This window comes from Xenopus laevis, chromosome 8L (assembly GCF_017654675.1).
Source record: "Xenopus laevis strain J_2021 chromosome 8L, Xenopus_laevis_v10.1, whole genome shotgun sequence".
Lineage (NCBI taxonomy): Eukaryota > Metazoa > Chordata > Amphibia > Anura > Pipidae > Xenopus > Xenopus laevis.
This window is the reverse complement of record NC_054385.1, coordinates 116,124,950-116,143,279: the sequence shown is the minus strand read 5'-3', so window position 1 is coordinate 116,143,279 and position 18,330 is coordinate 116,124,950. Positions and strand designations below refer to the sequence as shown.

Genomic DNA, 18,330 nt, shown 5'->3' with positions numbered 1-18,330 from the left:
CGATATTCGACTGTCGAAGTTAAATCCTTCGACTTCGAATATGGAAGTCGAAGGATTTACTGCAATTCAAACGATTCGAAGGATTTTAATCCATTGATCGAACGAAATTCCTTCGATCAGAAATTGCAAGGAAAGCCTATGGGGACCTTCCCCATAGACTAACATTGATGCTCGGTAGGTTTTACTTTGCGAAGTAGGGGGTGGAAGTTTTTTTTAAAGAGGCAGTATTTTGATTATCGAATGGTCGAATAGTCAAGCGATTTTTAGTTAGAATCGATCGATTCAAAGTCGAAGTCATAGTCGAAGGTCGAAGTAGCCAAAAAAACATTCGAAATTCGAAGTACTTTTTCTTCTATTCCTTCACTCGAGCTAAGTAAATGTGCCCCATATAGTTTAATCTGGAGACACTTACTCCAGTACTACAATAGGGGCCCAGTTGAGATGAGGAGCCACCAAGTGAAGTATTCTTCACTTGAGAACAGCCAGAAAAGGTACCCTCAGGTATCTATTGTGCCACGTGGATAAGATGCAAACACATCTGAGATCAAACAGTGTGCCTTTTTGAATCTATGTAGTGAACGTATTAAATAAAATATCATTCAGATGATACTGCCCTTGTTGTTTGTAGATTTTAGCTATCTCTGTCTTCTCCATTGCACTGTAGATGGCTAAATCAAACACTTAACTAGTGATGGGCGAATTTGCATGGTTTCGCAGAAAAATTAGCGAATTTCACACGAAATTCGCGAAACGGCTTCTCGTTTTTGATGCCAGCGTCCTTTTTTTGACGCCGGCATCCATTTTTTTGCCAAAAATGCACCGGCATCCAAAAAACGGACACCGGCATCCATTTTTTTGACTCCGGCAAATTTTCACGCCTGGCGAATACATTAGCACATCACTACACTTAACAATATTTTAAGAGTAGAATGAGCTAGTTAGCAAGTGTTGTTAGATATATGTAATCATAAAGATGCCTGGCTTACATAGATCAAAAATGCACAGCAGTATAAATACCTCATTTTCAAAGCAATGGACTAGAAATGAATGTTTCCCTTCCATGGTTTAGGCATGCCCTGGAGGGTGGGAGGATAGTGCTGGAGAGCCTGAGGTAAGAGTTGAAAGCCTTTCTTTTGTTCCTACCAAACACAGGGAGAACTTACATGTCCATGCAACCCTTTGTTGTGTCAGTGTAAACCTGCATTCTGCATTGCATAAACTTTAAAGCATACATGTCCTGTTTGCAGATGTCAATGTTACTGATGATGTGTCAGAAGGAAAAAGGCTGCCGGGTGAAAGCTGCTATTTTTAGGAAAATTTGATTGCACTGGCAAATGGAGGGGGTATATGCAGTACAAATGATGTGGCTTGGGTGGGGAAGGTATGCCCAACTTACATACATGGTAGGAAAATGTAGGCTTTACATGTCTTTTAACTAATGGACTGGTCAGGACTGTTTTATTATTTGGAAGACACAGAATGAGCACTAAATGGTGCACTTGCATTATCTATTTTTCCTTCTTACATGTCCATTAAATAAATTGCTCAATAAAAGAATTCTCAAATGATCAGCTTTCTTCCCTTGTGGCTGAAGCTGCAAAATCCCTACTGAGCAGTATTAGATGTAAATACAGTATTTATTTAATATAAATCAACTACTGTCAAAGATAAGTTGTCAAAGAAGCAGGCACCATTTGTTGCACACATTTAAGTAAGTGAAGTGAATTGTTATTTCAATAATTTTTGCATTACACACATATAGTAGTAGCCATCAGCCTAGGAAGCTTATAAAGTTGTTGTGGTGACAGATGGTTCATGTAAATTTTTACGTGAACTAGAAGAAAAAAAAAACAAAAAGAACAAGAGTAGGAAGTAAGCTTATAAGAAAACAACAGAGGGTATGTTTCCTGCAACTGAAAAATAGTTCAGTAGCTTAAGAAAAATGGCCCATGAGCTCCCAAATAGACCAAATCATCAAATATCTAGAGGTCTTATGTTATAGGGATGCTATTCTCCCCTCAAACACCCTATAGCTGTTTACCATGTAAATTTGGGGAGTCTGGAGTTTTCCATATAGCCGCTATAGACAGGTGAGTGGCAGTGAGGACATGGGTTGCTAGGATCTGAACTGTTTGGAGAACTCTGGAATGGTCTACCTACAAGAAAATTAAGCATATTCTTAGCTATAGAGTGGGTTTTTAAGATGGTTAGTAATTAAGCATTTTGAAAAATGTTGCATTGTGGGGGCAGGACAAGAAGAGAGCCCAGGGCTTTGCAACCCCTCCAACAGGTATCAGGAAAGGTTTGTGTAGCTTTTCAGGTGTGTGGTACCAGAACACAAATACTTTATTGATGGTTTCCTTCTGCTGAAGTGCAAGTAACCATTTTCCTGGCATTGGCCCAAATTGAAATCCAATCATCCTCAAATATTTGTTATGTTGGGATTGTGCCCCATTTACTTTATATGGATGTTTTGCCAAGGTGTCCAATGGTGGCTCTGTCAGTTACTAATACATTCTGGACTTTAAGAAGGTTATTTACTAAAATCCAAATGTATCAAATTTTTATAATAATAAAACCACCAAACTCTTATACCCAATTTGACCTTATTTATTATAAAAAAAATCTCAATTTAACTGGTTTGGGTAAAAACGCCATAAAATCGATCAAAACCCCGAATTGCATGATTTTTTCAGAGGTTTCTCCTGAATTGCTCTGCTTTTTTTGGGCTTTTTCCCAAAAAGCTAGATTTGCTTGTACAGCCAGAAAAGGTCGGATATTCGGGCTAATTCCAAAAAAAAAAAATTCAAAACAAAAACCAAAATATTTGTGTTTTGCCCCAAAAAGCGCAAACAGAGGTTAGTAAATAACCCCCTAAGTCTTTCTGAGGCAAGCCAGATAATGCTAATGTTTCAAATGACAGAGGGGGCACATTGAAACTGATTATCTCAGTCTCTCACAACAGGGCAAGTGAACACAGAGGGAGACAGGGCTTCAAGTTCTTCATAACACGGTGCATGTATTCTATTGTTTTGGCATATAAACCTGTTGCTATTCTTACTACAGATTTACAGAAATACTATCACCTTTTAATGTAAATCAAATTTTAATACTACATTAAAGGACAATGAAAGCCTTTTGTTCACCAGTTAGGCGAAAGAATACTTCCATTTAGCACAACTTAATTAAACTTCCCCCCATAATGGGTCTTCTCCGGTAGTGGCAAGTGTCAGAACTTTTAACCGGTGCTCTTTAGTAGCCGTGATAAATATGGTGGATGGGTTACTACTGTGCATGCGCCACTACAATCCTGCCTGCTGACCGAATAGTTAAAGATAAGTTATTAATGCCTCATTGAGTATTTGGTATGAAATGTCAAGTTAACAAAGCCTGCATCAAAATGACTTTTTCTCTGACTCACTCACACTTTATTCAAGGCCAGGTAAGGTGCTGATATATCTGATATTTGCTGCAAAATATATACAGTACATTCAATAGGTGGCTTGGATCAAAAAAAGGCCCAAACTACTATCTACTACAGTATATTGTAAAATAAGCCGTAAGTGTGTGTAAATAGTGGGTACTAGTTACTTGGTGTTCAATTGCACATGAAGAAATTGAATTCAAAGGTTTCATGTGTTCATCTTACAGATACCGTTTGGAAGCCTGATGAATAAAATCAATATGACCACAGTGGAAGAGTTTATTTTATTGGCTTTTGCAGATTTATATCAGCTGCAGATTCCTCTATTCTTTGTTATTTTTAATGCCTTTCTCATATGTTTGTTTGGAAACATTGTCATCATTGTTATAGTTAGGGCTGAGCCTTCACTTCACACCCCAATGTACTTCTTTATTAGCACATTATCAATTTTGGAAATAATAACAGTGTTTTTAATAATTCCCAATCTTTTAGCCAGCCTCATTGCAGCTAAGAGGGGCATATCGTTCCATGGATGTTTCCTACAATTGTTTGTAGCTGGTATTGCAGGAACAGCAGAATGTTACCTACTTGCAGTCATGGCTTTTGACAGAGTCCTGGCTATTAACAAGCCCCTGCAATATGTTTCTATCATGACCCAACGGGTCTGTGTGCAACTTGCACTTTTACCATTCATTGTAGGGATTATCATTGCATTGACTCCCACAGTTTTGACGGCTAAACTACAATTCTGTGGTCGTAATGAAGTCCACCATTTCTTTTGTGACTTTGTTGCGCTACAGTCCTTGGCTTGTTCCAGCATTTATATAAGCGAGATGGTTCTGAACACAAGCGCAATCTTTGCAATTGGACTCCCTTTTACTATGACGGTTGGACTTTACATCTATATCATTATCATCATTTCAAAGATTAAAAGTGCTGAATCTAAACAAAAAGCCTTCTCCACCTGCTCTTCCCATCTCACTGTAGCAGGATTGTTTTATATAACAACCATCATTGTCTATGCCGTGCCAAAGGGTTCCCATTATGACAGGTTCTTTGCCCTAATATATACTGTCATCACCCCTCTTTTGAATCCATTTATTTATACCTTCAGAAACAAGGAAATAAAGAGAGCCCTAATAAACCTAAGGATGTTAAAACGTTGCCAATTTTATACAAAATCAAATCTCATAAAATGTGTTGGTTTTAAAAACATGTGACAAATTGCCTGCCTGGTAAGGATAGGACTGTCCTGCACTTGCACCTTTTTGTTTTATGTGCCCGTGAGGTGCAGAATTCAGTCAGATCCTGGAAGCAAGTGCTTTTTAAATGAGTACATAGAGTACATAGGACATGTTTCCATAGATACAAAGCGAGCAACATCCTGCATGGAACTAATAGTTCTGCGCGATTTAGTATCATTAGCTAAAATAGAGACAGTACTTACAAAGCCCACTGTTAGGTCATTAAAAACAAATTAAAGCTAAGAGCCAAGTACAGACCCCTGTGGTACGCCACTATCAACCGTGGTCCAATGAGAACATTTTCCATTTAATACCACTCTTTGTAATCTATCCTTCAGCCAGTTATCTGTCCAAGTATACATACTTGGGCTCATTTATCAACAATAGGCACATTTGCCCATGGGCAGTTACCTATAACAACCAATCACTGATTAGCTTTTTAAAGCCAGCTGCAAGTAGAATAATGAATGCAGCAATCTCATTGGTTGTCGTGGGTTACTGCCCATGGGCAAATTTGCTCAGTGTTGATAAATGACCCCCACTATGTTTCAGGCCAATATTCCTTAAGACAAAGGAAAGGCTTTTAGTAATGTTGATACGATGCACCTGTGTGTGGATCAATGTAATAATTTGTCAAAGAAACCTTCCTTTCTCAGTATTGACCTCCTGAAGTGTAATATACTTCTCCTTTTTCTGCGCCACCGTGTTTTTTCCCGTGACGTATGCATGATGGCGCAAGCGAACTGAAAGTGCATGTGCCAAAGTTGTTCCTCCGCCTGGGCTGAGTTGCTATTGGTGCGTGCATTAAGGTGGAAGGGCTACAGCTGATCTGTGGGTGACTGCTCCTTGGACTTTCTACGGAAACGTGCTCAAGAGCAGTTTTAAATGTGCATGCGCTGCTTTCTGGTTCCAACAACTGTGCAGACTCTTTGTGGGACATTCACTAAGAATCGTAGTTGCGCTGGCGTCCGCTTTGCTGCACTTCGCCGCACTTCGCCAGGCGTATTTTCGCCAACGCTCCACAAATTCACTAAAATCCGAAGTTGCGCTCAGGGGTAGCGTAAGGTTGCGAAGTTGCGCTAGCGTTGATTCGCTAAGCAAAGCGAAGTTACGCTAGCGATGGTTAATTTGCATACGACGCCAAATTCAAATTTCAATGGAGGAATATGTAGCAGCACTACAAATGCCTGGGAAACCTTCAAAACATCAAATAAAATTTTTATTTTGCCCTACACATGTGCCCACTGTATAGTTGAGTTGAGTTAGGAAATGTAGGGGGGAAGGAGGGGAGCCCCAAAACAATTTTCGATCTTTTTCAGCCTATCACCCATAATATAGAAAAAACGCCAGCGTTTTTTTGGGACTTAGAAAAATTTTAACTTTTTTTGAAGCAATCCCTATCTACTCTATTGCGCTTCGCCTGGTCTGAGGTGGCGAAGGAAGTCTAGCTAAAAGGTAGTGTTCAGAACAATGCGCGTGTTTTTGTGTAGTTAGGTCCGTTGCGCAAATTCGCCAGGCGTAAGGGTGGGAAGTTACACTAGCGAAGTTACGCCAGCATCCTTTAGTGAATTTGCGAAGTAACGAAAAGCCCAACGCTAGCGAATTGATGCTAGTGTTAGGCGCTTCGGCGCTGAGTGAATTTGCCCCTTTGTCTTGGTGCAGGAGCACGGAATTGTGGGAATTTCTTTTTTTACTACAAAGCATCAGATCAAAGAAAGTCTTAACAATCAAAATTTGAATAGCACTTACTTGTCATTATGTGTGATAATGTCTCAAATGCTTTAGCATGTAAGTAGATCACTTCCACTGCCACCCCAATGTCTAGGCTTCTACTTACATCATCATAGATGTACATTTTGCATCTATTGCATGATCTATTATGCATTAATTAATGCTGGCAGAAACTCCTAGTACTGCCATTTGCATCACACTGTTTCTTTGAACCTGGACCAGTCTGTAAAACTCTTTCTCCAAATAATTTTGCCGCTCTAGAATTTTGTGGAAAAAAATCTTTCAAAATGTCTTGAAAATTATTCATCACAAAAAGGGCATTATAGTAAGAGTACCATTAAAATACAATTTGGACAGCGTATTTATTACTGTTTCTTATGGTTATACATACTAATTGTTAAAGCCCAAGACAGACCTGGTGGCAGTGCCAAGGTCAAGTGTTTGTGGATTATTGGATACATGAGTTTCTATGAACTTTTACACCTAGAACCTGTTTAAGAACTTTTTTCTTCTTTGAACTTTATTGACTACACTGTAATTCCAAGACAAGTCAAACCCATTTTCGTCCAGCAGTTGCCTTGACCAATCACAATAAGGAGGGGGTGGTGTGACATTGTGTTGAAAGGGTTTGTGAGTATTGAAGTATGTAACACTTTGGGGGTTATTTATCAAAGTCCAAATTTATCTCAATATTTTTTGCTACAAACTCCGATCAAATCCGTTTGGGTTTTTTAAGCTTATTTATTATTACAATTTCCTGAAAATTTGCTTTGCAGGGAAAAAATCAAATTTTCAAGATTTTTTCAGATTTTTTCATCCGATTTTCACGAATTTCACAATTTTTTCGGAATTTTCACCTAATAACTCTGAAAACTTCGGGGTATTGCACGAAACCCAGCGCACATCAAAAAATCTTTTGGACTTCTCCCATTGACTTATATGCAACCTCGACAGGTCTGAGATGCCGGATTTTCAGATTTGGACTTTTCCATCCTCAGGGCTTAATACATTCCGAAAAATTTCAGATTTTTTAAAAGTCTGATGACTATTTTTTTTGCATTCGGAGTTTAGTAAATAACCCCCTTTGTGTTTTTATTCATCTAATCTATCTTAATCTAATTAATTTAATCTAATCATATAATCTATTAAGTGTAAATAATACGAAAAACTATTCCAAAACTATTTAAAGTAAAAGCAGTTAATGTATCATAGAAGTCAAAGGGAACTGCACTGATTCTGTTGAACTTTTTTTTTTAGCTATGCATATTTTAAGAGGTTTCGATTTTCAGTACTTCGATTATCGAATGGTCGAATATTCGAACGGTTTTTTACTTCAAAGTCAAAGTAAATTCGAAGTCGTAGTATCCTATTTGATGGTCGAAGTATCCAAAAAATTACTTTGAATTTCAAATATTTTTCCCTCTAATTCACTTCGACCCTTGATAAATCTGCCCCTAAGTCTACTAAGAAACATTTACACATTAAATCCAATTGTTTTGCCACCAATATGGATTCTATGCAGCTTAGTTACTAACAAGGTACTGCTTTATTATTACAGACAAATAGAAAGTGATTTCAAAGTATTCTAATTACTTTCTTAAAATGAAGTCTATAGGAGATGGCCTTCCTATAATTTGCCGCTTTCTGGATATTGGGATATTTATTATACCCCAAAGCTGCTAAAAATTCGAAAATATTTCATCTCAAACTGAGGTCATGTAGAAGTCAATGGCAGATGTCCCTGAAGTTGTTTCTTGATATCATGTTCCACTTGGGTTTTCCTCCGTTAATCTGATCATTTTGAGTTTTTGTGGCAATAATTTGATAAAGATGGATTTATGAAGCGTCAATTCAAAAAAGTCGTATTATTTGAATTGTCACAACTTTTTTTCGCACCAACTTTTTCAAAAAGAATGATTGAAAAATTAGTCAAATTTGTGGATGAGAGTTAGGTCGACTTTGTTTTAATTAAAAAATAAGATAAACTTGAGTTTTAATAAATACCCCCCCCCAAAATTGTGTGAAATAACTAATTTGCACTAGAATTACATTCTATTGGAAACTTTAAAATAGCTTGAATTTTTAAAATACACCTCCCAATGTCTTCTAAAGAAGTCCAATTTTACAGTACTCTAAAGAGATAAAGTCGACACTATATTCTTCAAACGGGCACAAGCCAACAATGGTACTTTTCTAAAGGCCTGTTACTAAAATAATGCTTCATTTGCCATAACAAACCATTTAACTCTGAATACATTACCTATAATATGAATATTTCTAACTCAATATTGTTCAAGCTACACATCCATAACTATTGTATTATTACTTTAAAAAAATACAGATGCTTCTACATAAGTTCTGGCATTGGATTTCTAATATAAAAATATCCTTGCACAGTATTAAGATGGAGTATCCAGTGCGATTTTTGCCATGAGGCAACTGGCAAACTTTGCCTAAGGTTGCACTTTAGCAGGAAATCCACTATTGCACTCCTCACACTTGCTACTTTGCCCCCTCAGGCTGGAGCAGATGCTCCCCTAAGAGTACCCCTGAATATTTGAGATGTGTTAAAACCACCAATACAAAACTTCCTCAGGTAAAAGTTGTCGAGGTCCTATAGACATCAATGGGAGCTGCACTGATCCTATTGCAACACGTCAGACTTTTAGAGGTTTTCAAATTTTTTCACTAGGAATTTCAAGAGGTTTTCAATGTACTAACTAGTATTTTTTAGCGCATCGTGCAGCATAATTTTCCATTTGTACTTTTTTTTATTTGGATTTTTTAATAAATGTCATGACATCCGTAGTTTGAGAGTTTGTTGTGGTTTCAAAACCCTCTAAAAACCAATAAAATCTGACCTTTGATAAATAGGCCTCCATATGTGCTCCATCTATCAATGCAGGCTGCTCTGAGAACCACCTTCCAAAGTGACAGTACCTCTATGTTTCCTTTGCTTCAAAAGGTGCCCTGCACTCAATTTACAAGTGAAGTGGGATGCACCGAGCGAAACTATCTGAAAGTGCAAGGAGCGTCTTTTGATTTGTGTTCCTTTAATAAATTGGCTTTTTTTCAGCACGACTGACTGTTGCAAACATACAGTACATGAGTTTAACTACATTGAGAGGTTCATAAATGAGTGATATTAAGTAGTCATGGGGGAAACTGACCTGTTTCACTTCGCCAAAAATTTACGAAACTGCAAAAATACGCAAAATGCATTGAAGTCTATGGGTGACATTTTTTTCGATGCCCGACAAATTGAGAGACAAATTTCTTGACGCGCAACAAATTTTTTCACCCATTAGAGTCTATGAGCATCATTTTCGCTGCAAAACTTGGCAAAAAATGTTGCTATTTTATGAAGGATTTATGAAGAAAACCCTAATGTTAAATTGCATCTATCACATTTGTGCACAATGCGCCAAAACACCCACTATTTACCTCATTTTCAGAGCAGGGGTGCCATCACTTCTGGTACACTAGTGTGTGCAGCATAATAATGGCATTAAAGTGTGATTTGCTTGTTACAAGTCAGTAGTGGCTATTTTTGCAACCTACTAGAGTAACTCTGGAATTACCGCCATGTCCAGCATGGTGTTTCCGGACCATCAATGTCAATGCATGCTCTCATGAAGTGATGGGCGAATTTGACCCAATTGTGTTGCCAAAAAATTTGCATACCGGTGAAAATTCACCAAAATGCATTAAAATGTTGGGCGACAAAAATGTTTTTGACACATGACAAATTGTGCAACAAATTTTTGACGCATGACAATTTTTTTTCACTCAGAGTTTATAGGCGTCATTTTTTGCTGTGAAACTTGAAGAAAAATTTTGCTCATCACTACTCATCATGCAAGCTGGGTGAACACAGTTGAAACTGAAGTGCAAGGAGCATGTTTGTTGGTTAACCATACAGCAAGATCCTTAGGATCAACAATAAAATAAGGATAGTAAGGCCTAAAGGAAAGAGGAAAGAGAAGCCCTCCTCTTGAACAAACGGTAGAATGTTAAAAGACAAATTAATGCTCCTTCTGAGATGGAAGAGGGTTACAAGGTAAAATTAACCCTCCATCTGAAGAGAAGGGACGATACTTAAAGAGCAAGTTAACTTTCAAGCTCAAGAAAAGAAAGAAGGTTAAAGGAAAAGCTTCCCTTCCATATAGTGTTTTTTCTGTTAAGCCATGCATAAAAATTTAAGGGCAGCTTAACAGTCATTTCTCCAGTCATTTGATGAAAAAACTTTGTCTCTTTATCAATAGGGTTTGGGATCATGCCAGTCTACATCATAGCCCACTGATCCCCAACATGTTGCTCCCAGTGGCCTAAAAATAAGTGCTTATTTTTGAATTCCAGGCTTGGAGGCAAGTTTTGGTTGCATAGAAATCAGATGTACTGCCAAACAGAGCCTCCTGTAGGCCGACACAGGGGCTACCAAATGGCTAATCAAAGACCATAATTGGGACACCCAGGACATTTCTGCATGCTTTTGTTGCTCTCACTTTTAGGGGGTTATTTATTAAAGTCTGAATGTCAAAAACTCAAAAAAAATTCGTTTTTTTTTTTATAAAATACAAATTTTTAGTGGAATAAAAAAAACTGTAATTTTTCAAGATTTATTATACCCCCCAAGGATGGAAAAAGTCTGAAACTGCAAAATCCTGCATCTCAGACCTGACGAGTTTATATATGTCAGGTCCCTATCCTATTTGGCCATGTCTGTGGTCTGGCTGAAATTAGCCAGAATATCTCACTATTTTGGATTTTTTGGGCAAAAATCTGAAAAATTCTTGGTTTTCAGGAAAAAGCCCAAAAAAATGGAGCAATTCAAGACAAAACTCAGAAAAAAAATAGTACAATTCGGATTTTTGCTAAAATTTTATCGAGTTTGTCCCCAATCGAATTAAACTGTGCTTTTTAGATTTAAATAGTACTCATAAAAATTTTGGATTTTGATAAATAAGGCCCTTTAAAAAGGTTGCCGATCCCAGTCATGGTAAATACACCAAAAATATCCAACCAAGCCTTCCCCGGATATTATACCCCATTAGTATATTCAAAATTATCGGTCATAAAATATCGCTTTGATTCATATAAAGTGATATACGTGCAAATGTACAAGTACATGTTGTATGTTATGACTTGCTGCACCTGTGAACCAAATAATCTGCCTGTGCCAAAGATCAAATAGCCAATGCCACATACCTCAATTCTATTCTTAGTCCAGCATTGTCCCCAGTGATTCTTTGTTGTTGAAGAAGCCATGCAAATGATATTGCTTGTTTCTTTTTTCATTCCCCCTTGATACATGCACCAGTAAATTAATTGCTAAATAAGCAAATTCTCAGATGACCAACTTTCTTCCCTTGAGGCTAATGCTGCACAATCCCCACTGGGTAATATTAGATGTAAATACAGTATTTATTTGTTGTGCTTCAACCTCTTTCCAAGATATCGCAGAAGCTGACACCTTGTGTTGCACGTATTTAACGTAAGTGGCATTCATGAGATTGTGGTGGAGAAAGGAATGAAATATATTGAAATGTATTATTATAATTAGTAGATTAGTAATACTTATCATTGTTATTATTATAGTTAAGGGTTAAAGCAACTTCTGCTTCATATTATTGAGAATTTCTGTTTTATGGGCTAGACTAGTGAACTGATGTAGGGCTGGGGATGTGAATTCAGTCTGGCAATGTGACATACTCCTGCCGTATTCTCTTCTATACATACACTGCTTGTGGATAGTGATGGGCGAATTTGCGCCGTTTCGCAAAACGGCGAAAAATTTGCGAAACAGCGATGGCGTCTCATTTTTGACACCGGCGTCCGTTTTTGATGCTGGCGTCTGTTTTTGACGCTGGCATCCGTTTTTTTGGCAAAAATGTGCCAATTTGCGTCAGTGAATTTTCGCGCCCGTTTCGTGAATTTATTCGATGACGGTGAATCGCGTGAATTCACTCCTGGCGAATAAATTCACCTATTACTACTTGTGGAAGCTTTCATCTTTTACACTGTACCTCAAACAGCTCCAATATTGTCTCTAGCTCCTTCCCACTACAGATCAAGGTAATAATAGAGGAGTCAGGTGAGACTAGAGTCAAACTCATGGTCTTTTACCATCTACAGCTAGTGATGGGCAAATTCCTCCTGTTTTGCTTAGCTGAAAAATTTGCGAAACAGCAAAAAAATTGTGTAAAATTCGTGAAAGTCAAAAATTGATACCCACGTAAATTTTGGAAACGCGTCCGAAAAGTCGACGCTAGCGACTTTTGGGATGGGAGTCCAAAATTTTTTTAGACAGGTGAATTTTCGGTGACAAATTTTTGCGGGGAGTTTTGTGAATTTATTCACCGGCGGCGAAGTGTGGAAATTTGCCGCAAATTACTAAAAAAAAAAGACTTATTTATTCGCAGATCACTATCTACAGCATTTTAAAGCAGATGTACTGAGACAAAAGCAAAATCAAGCAAGAGCAAAATCCTGGGACTGTAAAGCCAGTACTTTTGTGTACTGTTTCAGTTAACTTTTAGTATAATGTAGAGAGTGGTATTCTGAGACAATTTGCAAATGGTTTTCATTTTTTTTTTATAATTTTTGTTTTTTTGCATTATTTTATTCAGCAGCTCTCCAGTTTGCAATTTCAGCAATCTAGTTGCTAGGATCCAAATTCCCCTAGCAATCATGCGTTGATTGGAATAAGAGACTGGAATATGAATAGGAGAGGGCCTGTATAGAAAGAAAAGTAATAAAAAGTAGCAATAACTATAAATTTTATTTATCACCCGAAAACCCCGAATTTTTCGGATTACTGGATGAAACCCAATGCATACCACAATTTGTAAAAGGGACATCTACCATTGACTTCTACATGACCTCGGCAGGTTTGAGATGACAGATTTTCAGATACTAACTTTTAAGCAGTTTTGGGTTATAATAAATCTTGAAAAATGTGAGTTTTTTTTTCCTCTAAAAATTAGAGTTCTCCCCTTTAAAACATCGACTGGAAAAAAACTGAGATTTAGTAAACAACCCTACATTGTATTACTCATATTTCTGTTCAGGCCCTATCCTATTTATATTCCAGTCTCTTCCAATCAATACATGGTTCATTTGGACCCTAGCAACCACATTGCTGAAATTGCAAATTTGAGAGCTGCTAAATAAAGCTAAATAACTCAAAAAATTAAAACCAAATGCAAATGGTCTCAGAATATCACTCTCTACATAATAGTAAAAGTTAACTCAAAGGCGAACAACCCTTTTAAGAAAAGCTTTGCATCTTGTTTATGCGGACCTAATGCCCAGGGTCGGACACCGGGAAAAAACCTGGTGGGCCCCACCGGGCCCCCTAGTCTGATCCTGCTTAAGCCCATGCACTGGCTACACAGTTTTTAACCATGAGGAGGGCAGTGCCATCTAAAAAGTGCTGAATAGAAAATGAAAATAACTGCCTGCCCTGTGTATAGACATGAGGCAGGCAAAGAAAGATTTCTAAATTAGTGTATAACAGGTATGACTGTTTTAATAAAATAAGAATGTTTCGTGTTTAATCAAAAAAATGCTTTTATTATGCAGCTTTTTTTGTCTGGATGACAGGTCCCCTTTAATCAAATTATTCAAATGTTTTAAAAAAAATTTAATAATAAAACAGTATATTGAAATTGATTCCAACTGCTAAATCATATTAAATATAAAAAAAAATATTGCTTTATTTAAATGGATTCTGTCATGGGAAAACATTTTTACAAAATGACTATGTAGATTTTCATTCATCCAGGTCATGGTATATCTAGTATAGGTCAATCTAAAACAACTGGACTTGCTGAGTAATCATTGAAGACGTTTCAATGATTACTCGTTACTTTTTACAAAATAAAAAATTCATTCTTTATTAGTTAAGCAGAATCCTGCATTGTAATCTATTTTTTCAAAAGAACAAAAATATTTTTCTTATATTAAATATTTACATGGGGCTAGACATGTTCTTAGTTTCTCAGGTGCTCCCTGCCCGGTGACTTAAGCTCTTTTAAACTTCAGTCACTCTTTACTGCTACACTACAAGTTAAAGTGATATGACCCTTTCCCCCTCCAGCACCCCATCAATAGAACAATGGAAAGGTAGCAAGATAGCAGCTCTCTGACACATACATTGCACATTTTAATTTAGGAATGAAAGATACACCTCAAAAATAACAGGGTCCTTTTAATATTTAATAAATTATTTTTTAGCTGATTTAAGATACATGTATGGGACCTGCTATTAAGAATGCTCGGGACCTGGAGTTTTACGGATAAGGGATATTTCCATAATTTGGATCTTCATACCTTACAAATCTGTTAATACTTAAAAAGCATTTAAACAATAAATTAACCCAAAATGCTGGTTTCGTCCCAGATGAGGATTTTACTATATCTTAAATAGAATCCAGTACAGGTATGGGGCCTGTAATACAGAATGCTCGAGACATGGGGTTTTCTGGATAAGGGATCTTTCCATAATTTGCATCTCAATACCTTAAGTCCATATCCTGAAAAACACAAGGATTTGAGTAGTGATGGGCAAATTTATCCCGTTTCGCTTTGCCGAAAAATTTGTGAAACTCGAAAATTGACACCGCGTCAATTTTGGACTCGCGTCTGAAAAGTCACTCTTGTCAGTTTTGACGCCGGCGTTAAAGTCAATGGGCGTCCGATTAGTGTTGTTGCATGGCGATTTTGATGCAAGCAACTTTTGTGACGAGCGTCCAAAATTTTTTGCCACTGGAGAATTTTCGGGAGTTTCGCAAATTTATTTGCCTGTGGCAAACGGAAATTCGCCGCAAATTTGAGCTAGGGCAATTTATTCGTCCATCACTAGTTTCGAGTATTCCCAATAATAAGTCCAGTACCGTCCGCTAATAGGAATTAAATGTTCAACTGTAAATACAGAAATTTCATACAGAAACCTATTGTGTTTTTTTCTTATAGATATTGCTTGGAAGCCTGATGGATAAAACCAATATAACCACAGTGAAAGAGTTTATTTTATTGGCTTTTTCAGATTTATATCAACTCCAGATTCCTCTCTTCATTGTCACTTTGCTCGTCTACATCATGTGTGTGTTTGGGAACTTTGTCATTGTTATTATAGTTAGGGTTGAAACTTCACTTCATACTCCAATGTACTTTTTTATCAGCACATTATCTGCCATGGAAATAATATTTGTATCTATATTTATTCCTAACCTTTTAGCTAACCTTGTGGCTACAAAAAAGAGCATATCCTTTAATGGATGTTTTATACAATTATTTGTTGGCGCAACCTTGGGAACAGCAGAAAGATTCCTACTTGCAGTCATGGCTTTTGACAGAGTCCTGGCTATTAACAAGCCCCTTCAATATGTTTCTATCATGACCCAACGGGTCTGTGTGCAACTTGCACTTTTACCATTAATTGTTGGGGTTGTCACTGCATTGATTCCCACAGTGTTCACAGCTGAACTGCAATTCTGTGGTCCTAATGAAGTCAACCATTTTGGTTGTGATTTCAGTCCATTACAGTCCTTGGCTTGTTCTGATTCCTCCATCAGTCAGTTGGTTACAATTTCTGGGACGGCCTTTGCAATAGTTCTCCCATTCATTACAACTGTTGGACTCTACATCCATATCATTTTCATAATTTCTATGATTAACAGTGCCAAATCTAAATGGAAAGCCTTCTCCACATGCTCTTCTCATCTCATTGTAGTAGGTTTGTTTTATATAACAACTATTGTTGTGTATGCCACTCCAAGGGGTACCCGATATGACAGGTTCTTTGCCCTCATGTATACTGTTATTACCCCTCTTTTGAATCCATTCATATATTCATTCAGGAACAACGATGTAAAGAAAGCGCTCATAAAATCAAGAAGGTTAAAGTTTTGCCAGGGATCATTCTAATAATAACTAGAAACAAATACAATTCAAAGCTTTTTATTCCATATCTGTGTTCCTTGATGTTCTATTTTCTTTTTCATACTGTTTGACCTACTTCCCTCACCAAATCATGTTCTTTTGTTCCTTACTTCTTTGAATCTGAGAAGCATTTAAAAGTTTTTTAATGATAAGGGACTTTTCATTCTACAGTTCTACTGTTTTAGTTCATAGAAGGGGTTGCAGAAGGACTAAAGTACTGTAATTGCTAGCCTACTGCTAAAAACATTATAATATTATAATATTTTTTATCTATATATACACACTGAGGCCTAATCCATGTGTAACGCTATAGTAGACTGAGTGGCACCGTTTATCTAACTATGAGCTTTACCCCATCATGTGCTCCGGATGAGACCTTAATTCCCAGCGGTTGAGCCCTTGCAACAATGTGAAGGCAGGGTGTTGTACAACTGTAAATGAATGCTGTGCACTATAATTGGGCACCAGTGGTTCTTGCAACTTACATTAAACAGAGAACATATTTATTAAAGAGAATAATCCACAAGGGAGTTCACATAGTATTGAGCTGGAACAAGAAACAACAGTAGATAGGCATATATACTCACAGCATCAATGGTCGGTACAAGTCCCCCCAGGGAAGAGAGCATAAACAGCATCTACAAAGGTACACCCAGCTTTCAGCCTTTACCCTAAGTGGAGTGCACTCTAATACTAAGTCCCTACTTCTGGGCAATCATAATCCCACTCACACTCTTTGGTGGAGCCTCAGCTGCTCGGAAAAAGGCCTAACTATCTGTCACTTCTAGAGTGACCTATGAAAGTGAGCTAGCCTATCCTTACAAGACCTGACCTTGTCTAGGTTCCACTTCCCCTGTCCTGCCTGCTCAAATTAGGGGATTAACAAAATGAACCTTGAACACGTGGCTGCTCTGGCCTGTATATTTTATAACAGTAACTTCTACTGGACACTTATTGAACTACAGGGGCATAGCTAAATGCAGGATAAGGAAACAGTTCCTCCTGTTAACTATAATTTAGGACCCATTTTAGGAGTCTAACACTAGAGAACTACCTGTTAAATAATAATGGGAGACTAATTTACATATGTGATGTTGATTATCCCGTCGGATGTGAGAGGGAGTGATTTCAAATAGACTAGATCCCACTTTAATCTACCACTACACTACCACTACACTACCACTGGTTGTTACTACAAATCTGGTGGGTACAAGGTAGCCTTGTTTTAACCACCTGCCACGTAATATATGTAAATAACATACAATTATCAAATGGATACACTGGATATACTGACAAGGAATCCCATAACATCCCATTACAAAAGCCCAATACTTTGATACATTTGTTGGCATTCTTGCATTACTTTGCATTTGGACTGCTGCACAATCTCCTTCCCTATTATTAAATGATTTTACAGCCAGCACTTGACTATAATCTGGGTAATTTTCTGCAGAGGAGCACTGTCTTATCTTTTATCTAGTTACTAAAAATTAACTACATGGTTTTTTTCCACACCCATTATATATTTCACCTACAGAAACCCCAAATATTCTTGATAAATTCAAATAACAAGTTCCAATATGTAATGACAATGACAGTAAGTAATTTGTTGGTGCAAAGTAGGAGATAGAGGAGAATGAATTCAAAAGTCTTTGAAAACAGTGATAGATTCATTGTCATCATCATCATCATATTATTATTATTTTTATCATTATGATTAGTAGTAGTAGTAGTAGTAGTAGTAGTAGTAGTATACAAATTTATAAAGCACCAACATATTACAAAATACAACCTATACATGGTGCAAAAATGGCCCTGCTTAAGAGACCACACAAGCTAAGAGATAAGGGGGCACATTTACTACAGTGTGAATTGTGGATGTTTAGAGAAAATATATGGTTAAAATACACCTGACAAAGTGGGGCAACTGTGGTGAAGTTAGGTGAAGAAAAAATTCACACTTTAGTAAATGTGCTCTGAAGAATT

At 37.2% G+C, this 18,330-nt stretch overlaps 2 protein-coding genes across 2 annotated transcripts; both read left to right on the top strand.

Annotated features, from left to right (window-relative positions):
* The first annotated feature begins 3,684 nt into the window (after window positions 1-3,684).
* On the top strand, window positions 3,685-4,644 carry LOC121397324 (olfactory receptor 11-like). Its single transcript, XM_041573958.1, has one exon. The coding sequence runs from the start codon at window positions 3,685-3,687 to the stop codon at window positions 4,642-4,644; it is 960 nt and encodes a 319-aa protein (XP_041429892.1).
* A 10,749-nt stretch (window positions 4,645-15,393) lies between these two features.
* LOC121397323 (olfactory receptor 49-like) lies at window positions 15,394-16,329 on the top strand. The gene has a single exon (XM_041573957.1). The coding sequence runs from the start codon at window positions 15,394-15,396 to the stop codon at window positions 16,327-16,329; it is 936 nt and encodes a 311-aa protein (XP_041429891.1).
* Window positions 16,330-18,330: the final 2,001 nt, after the last annotated feature.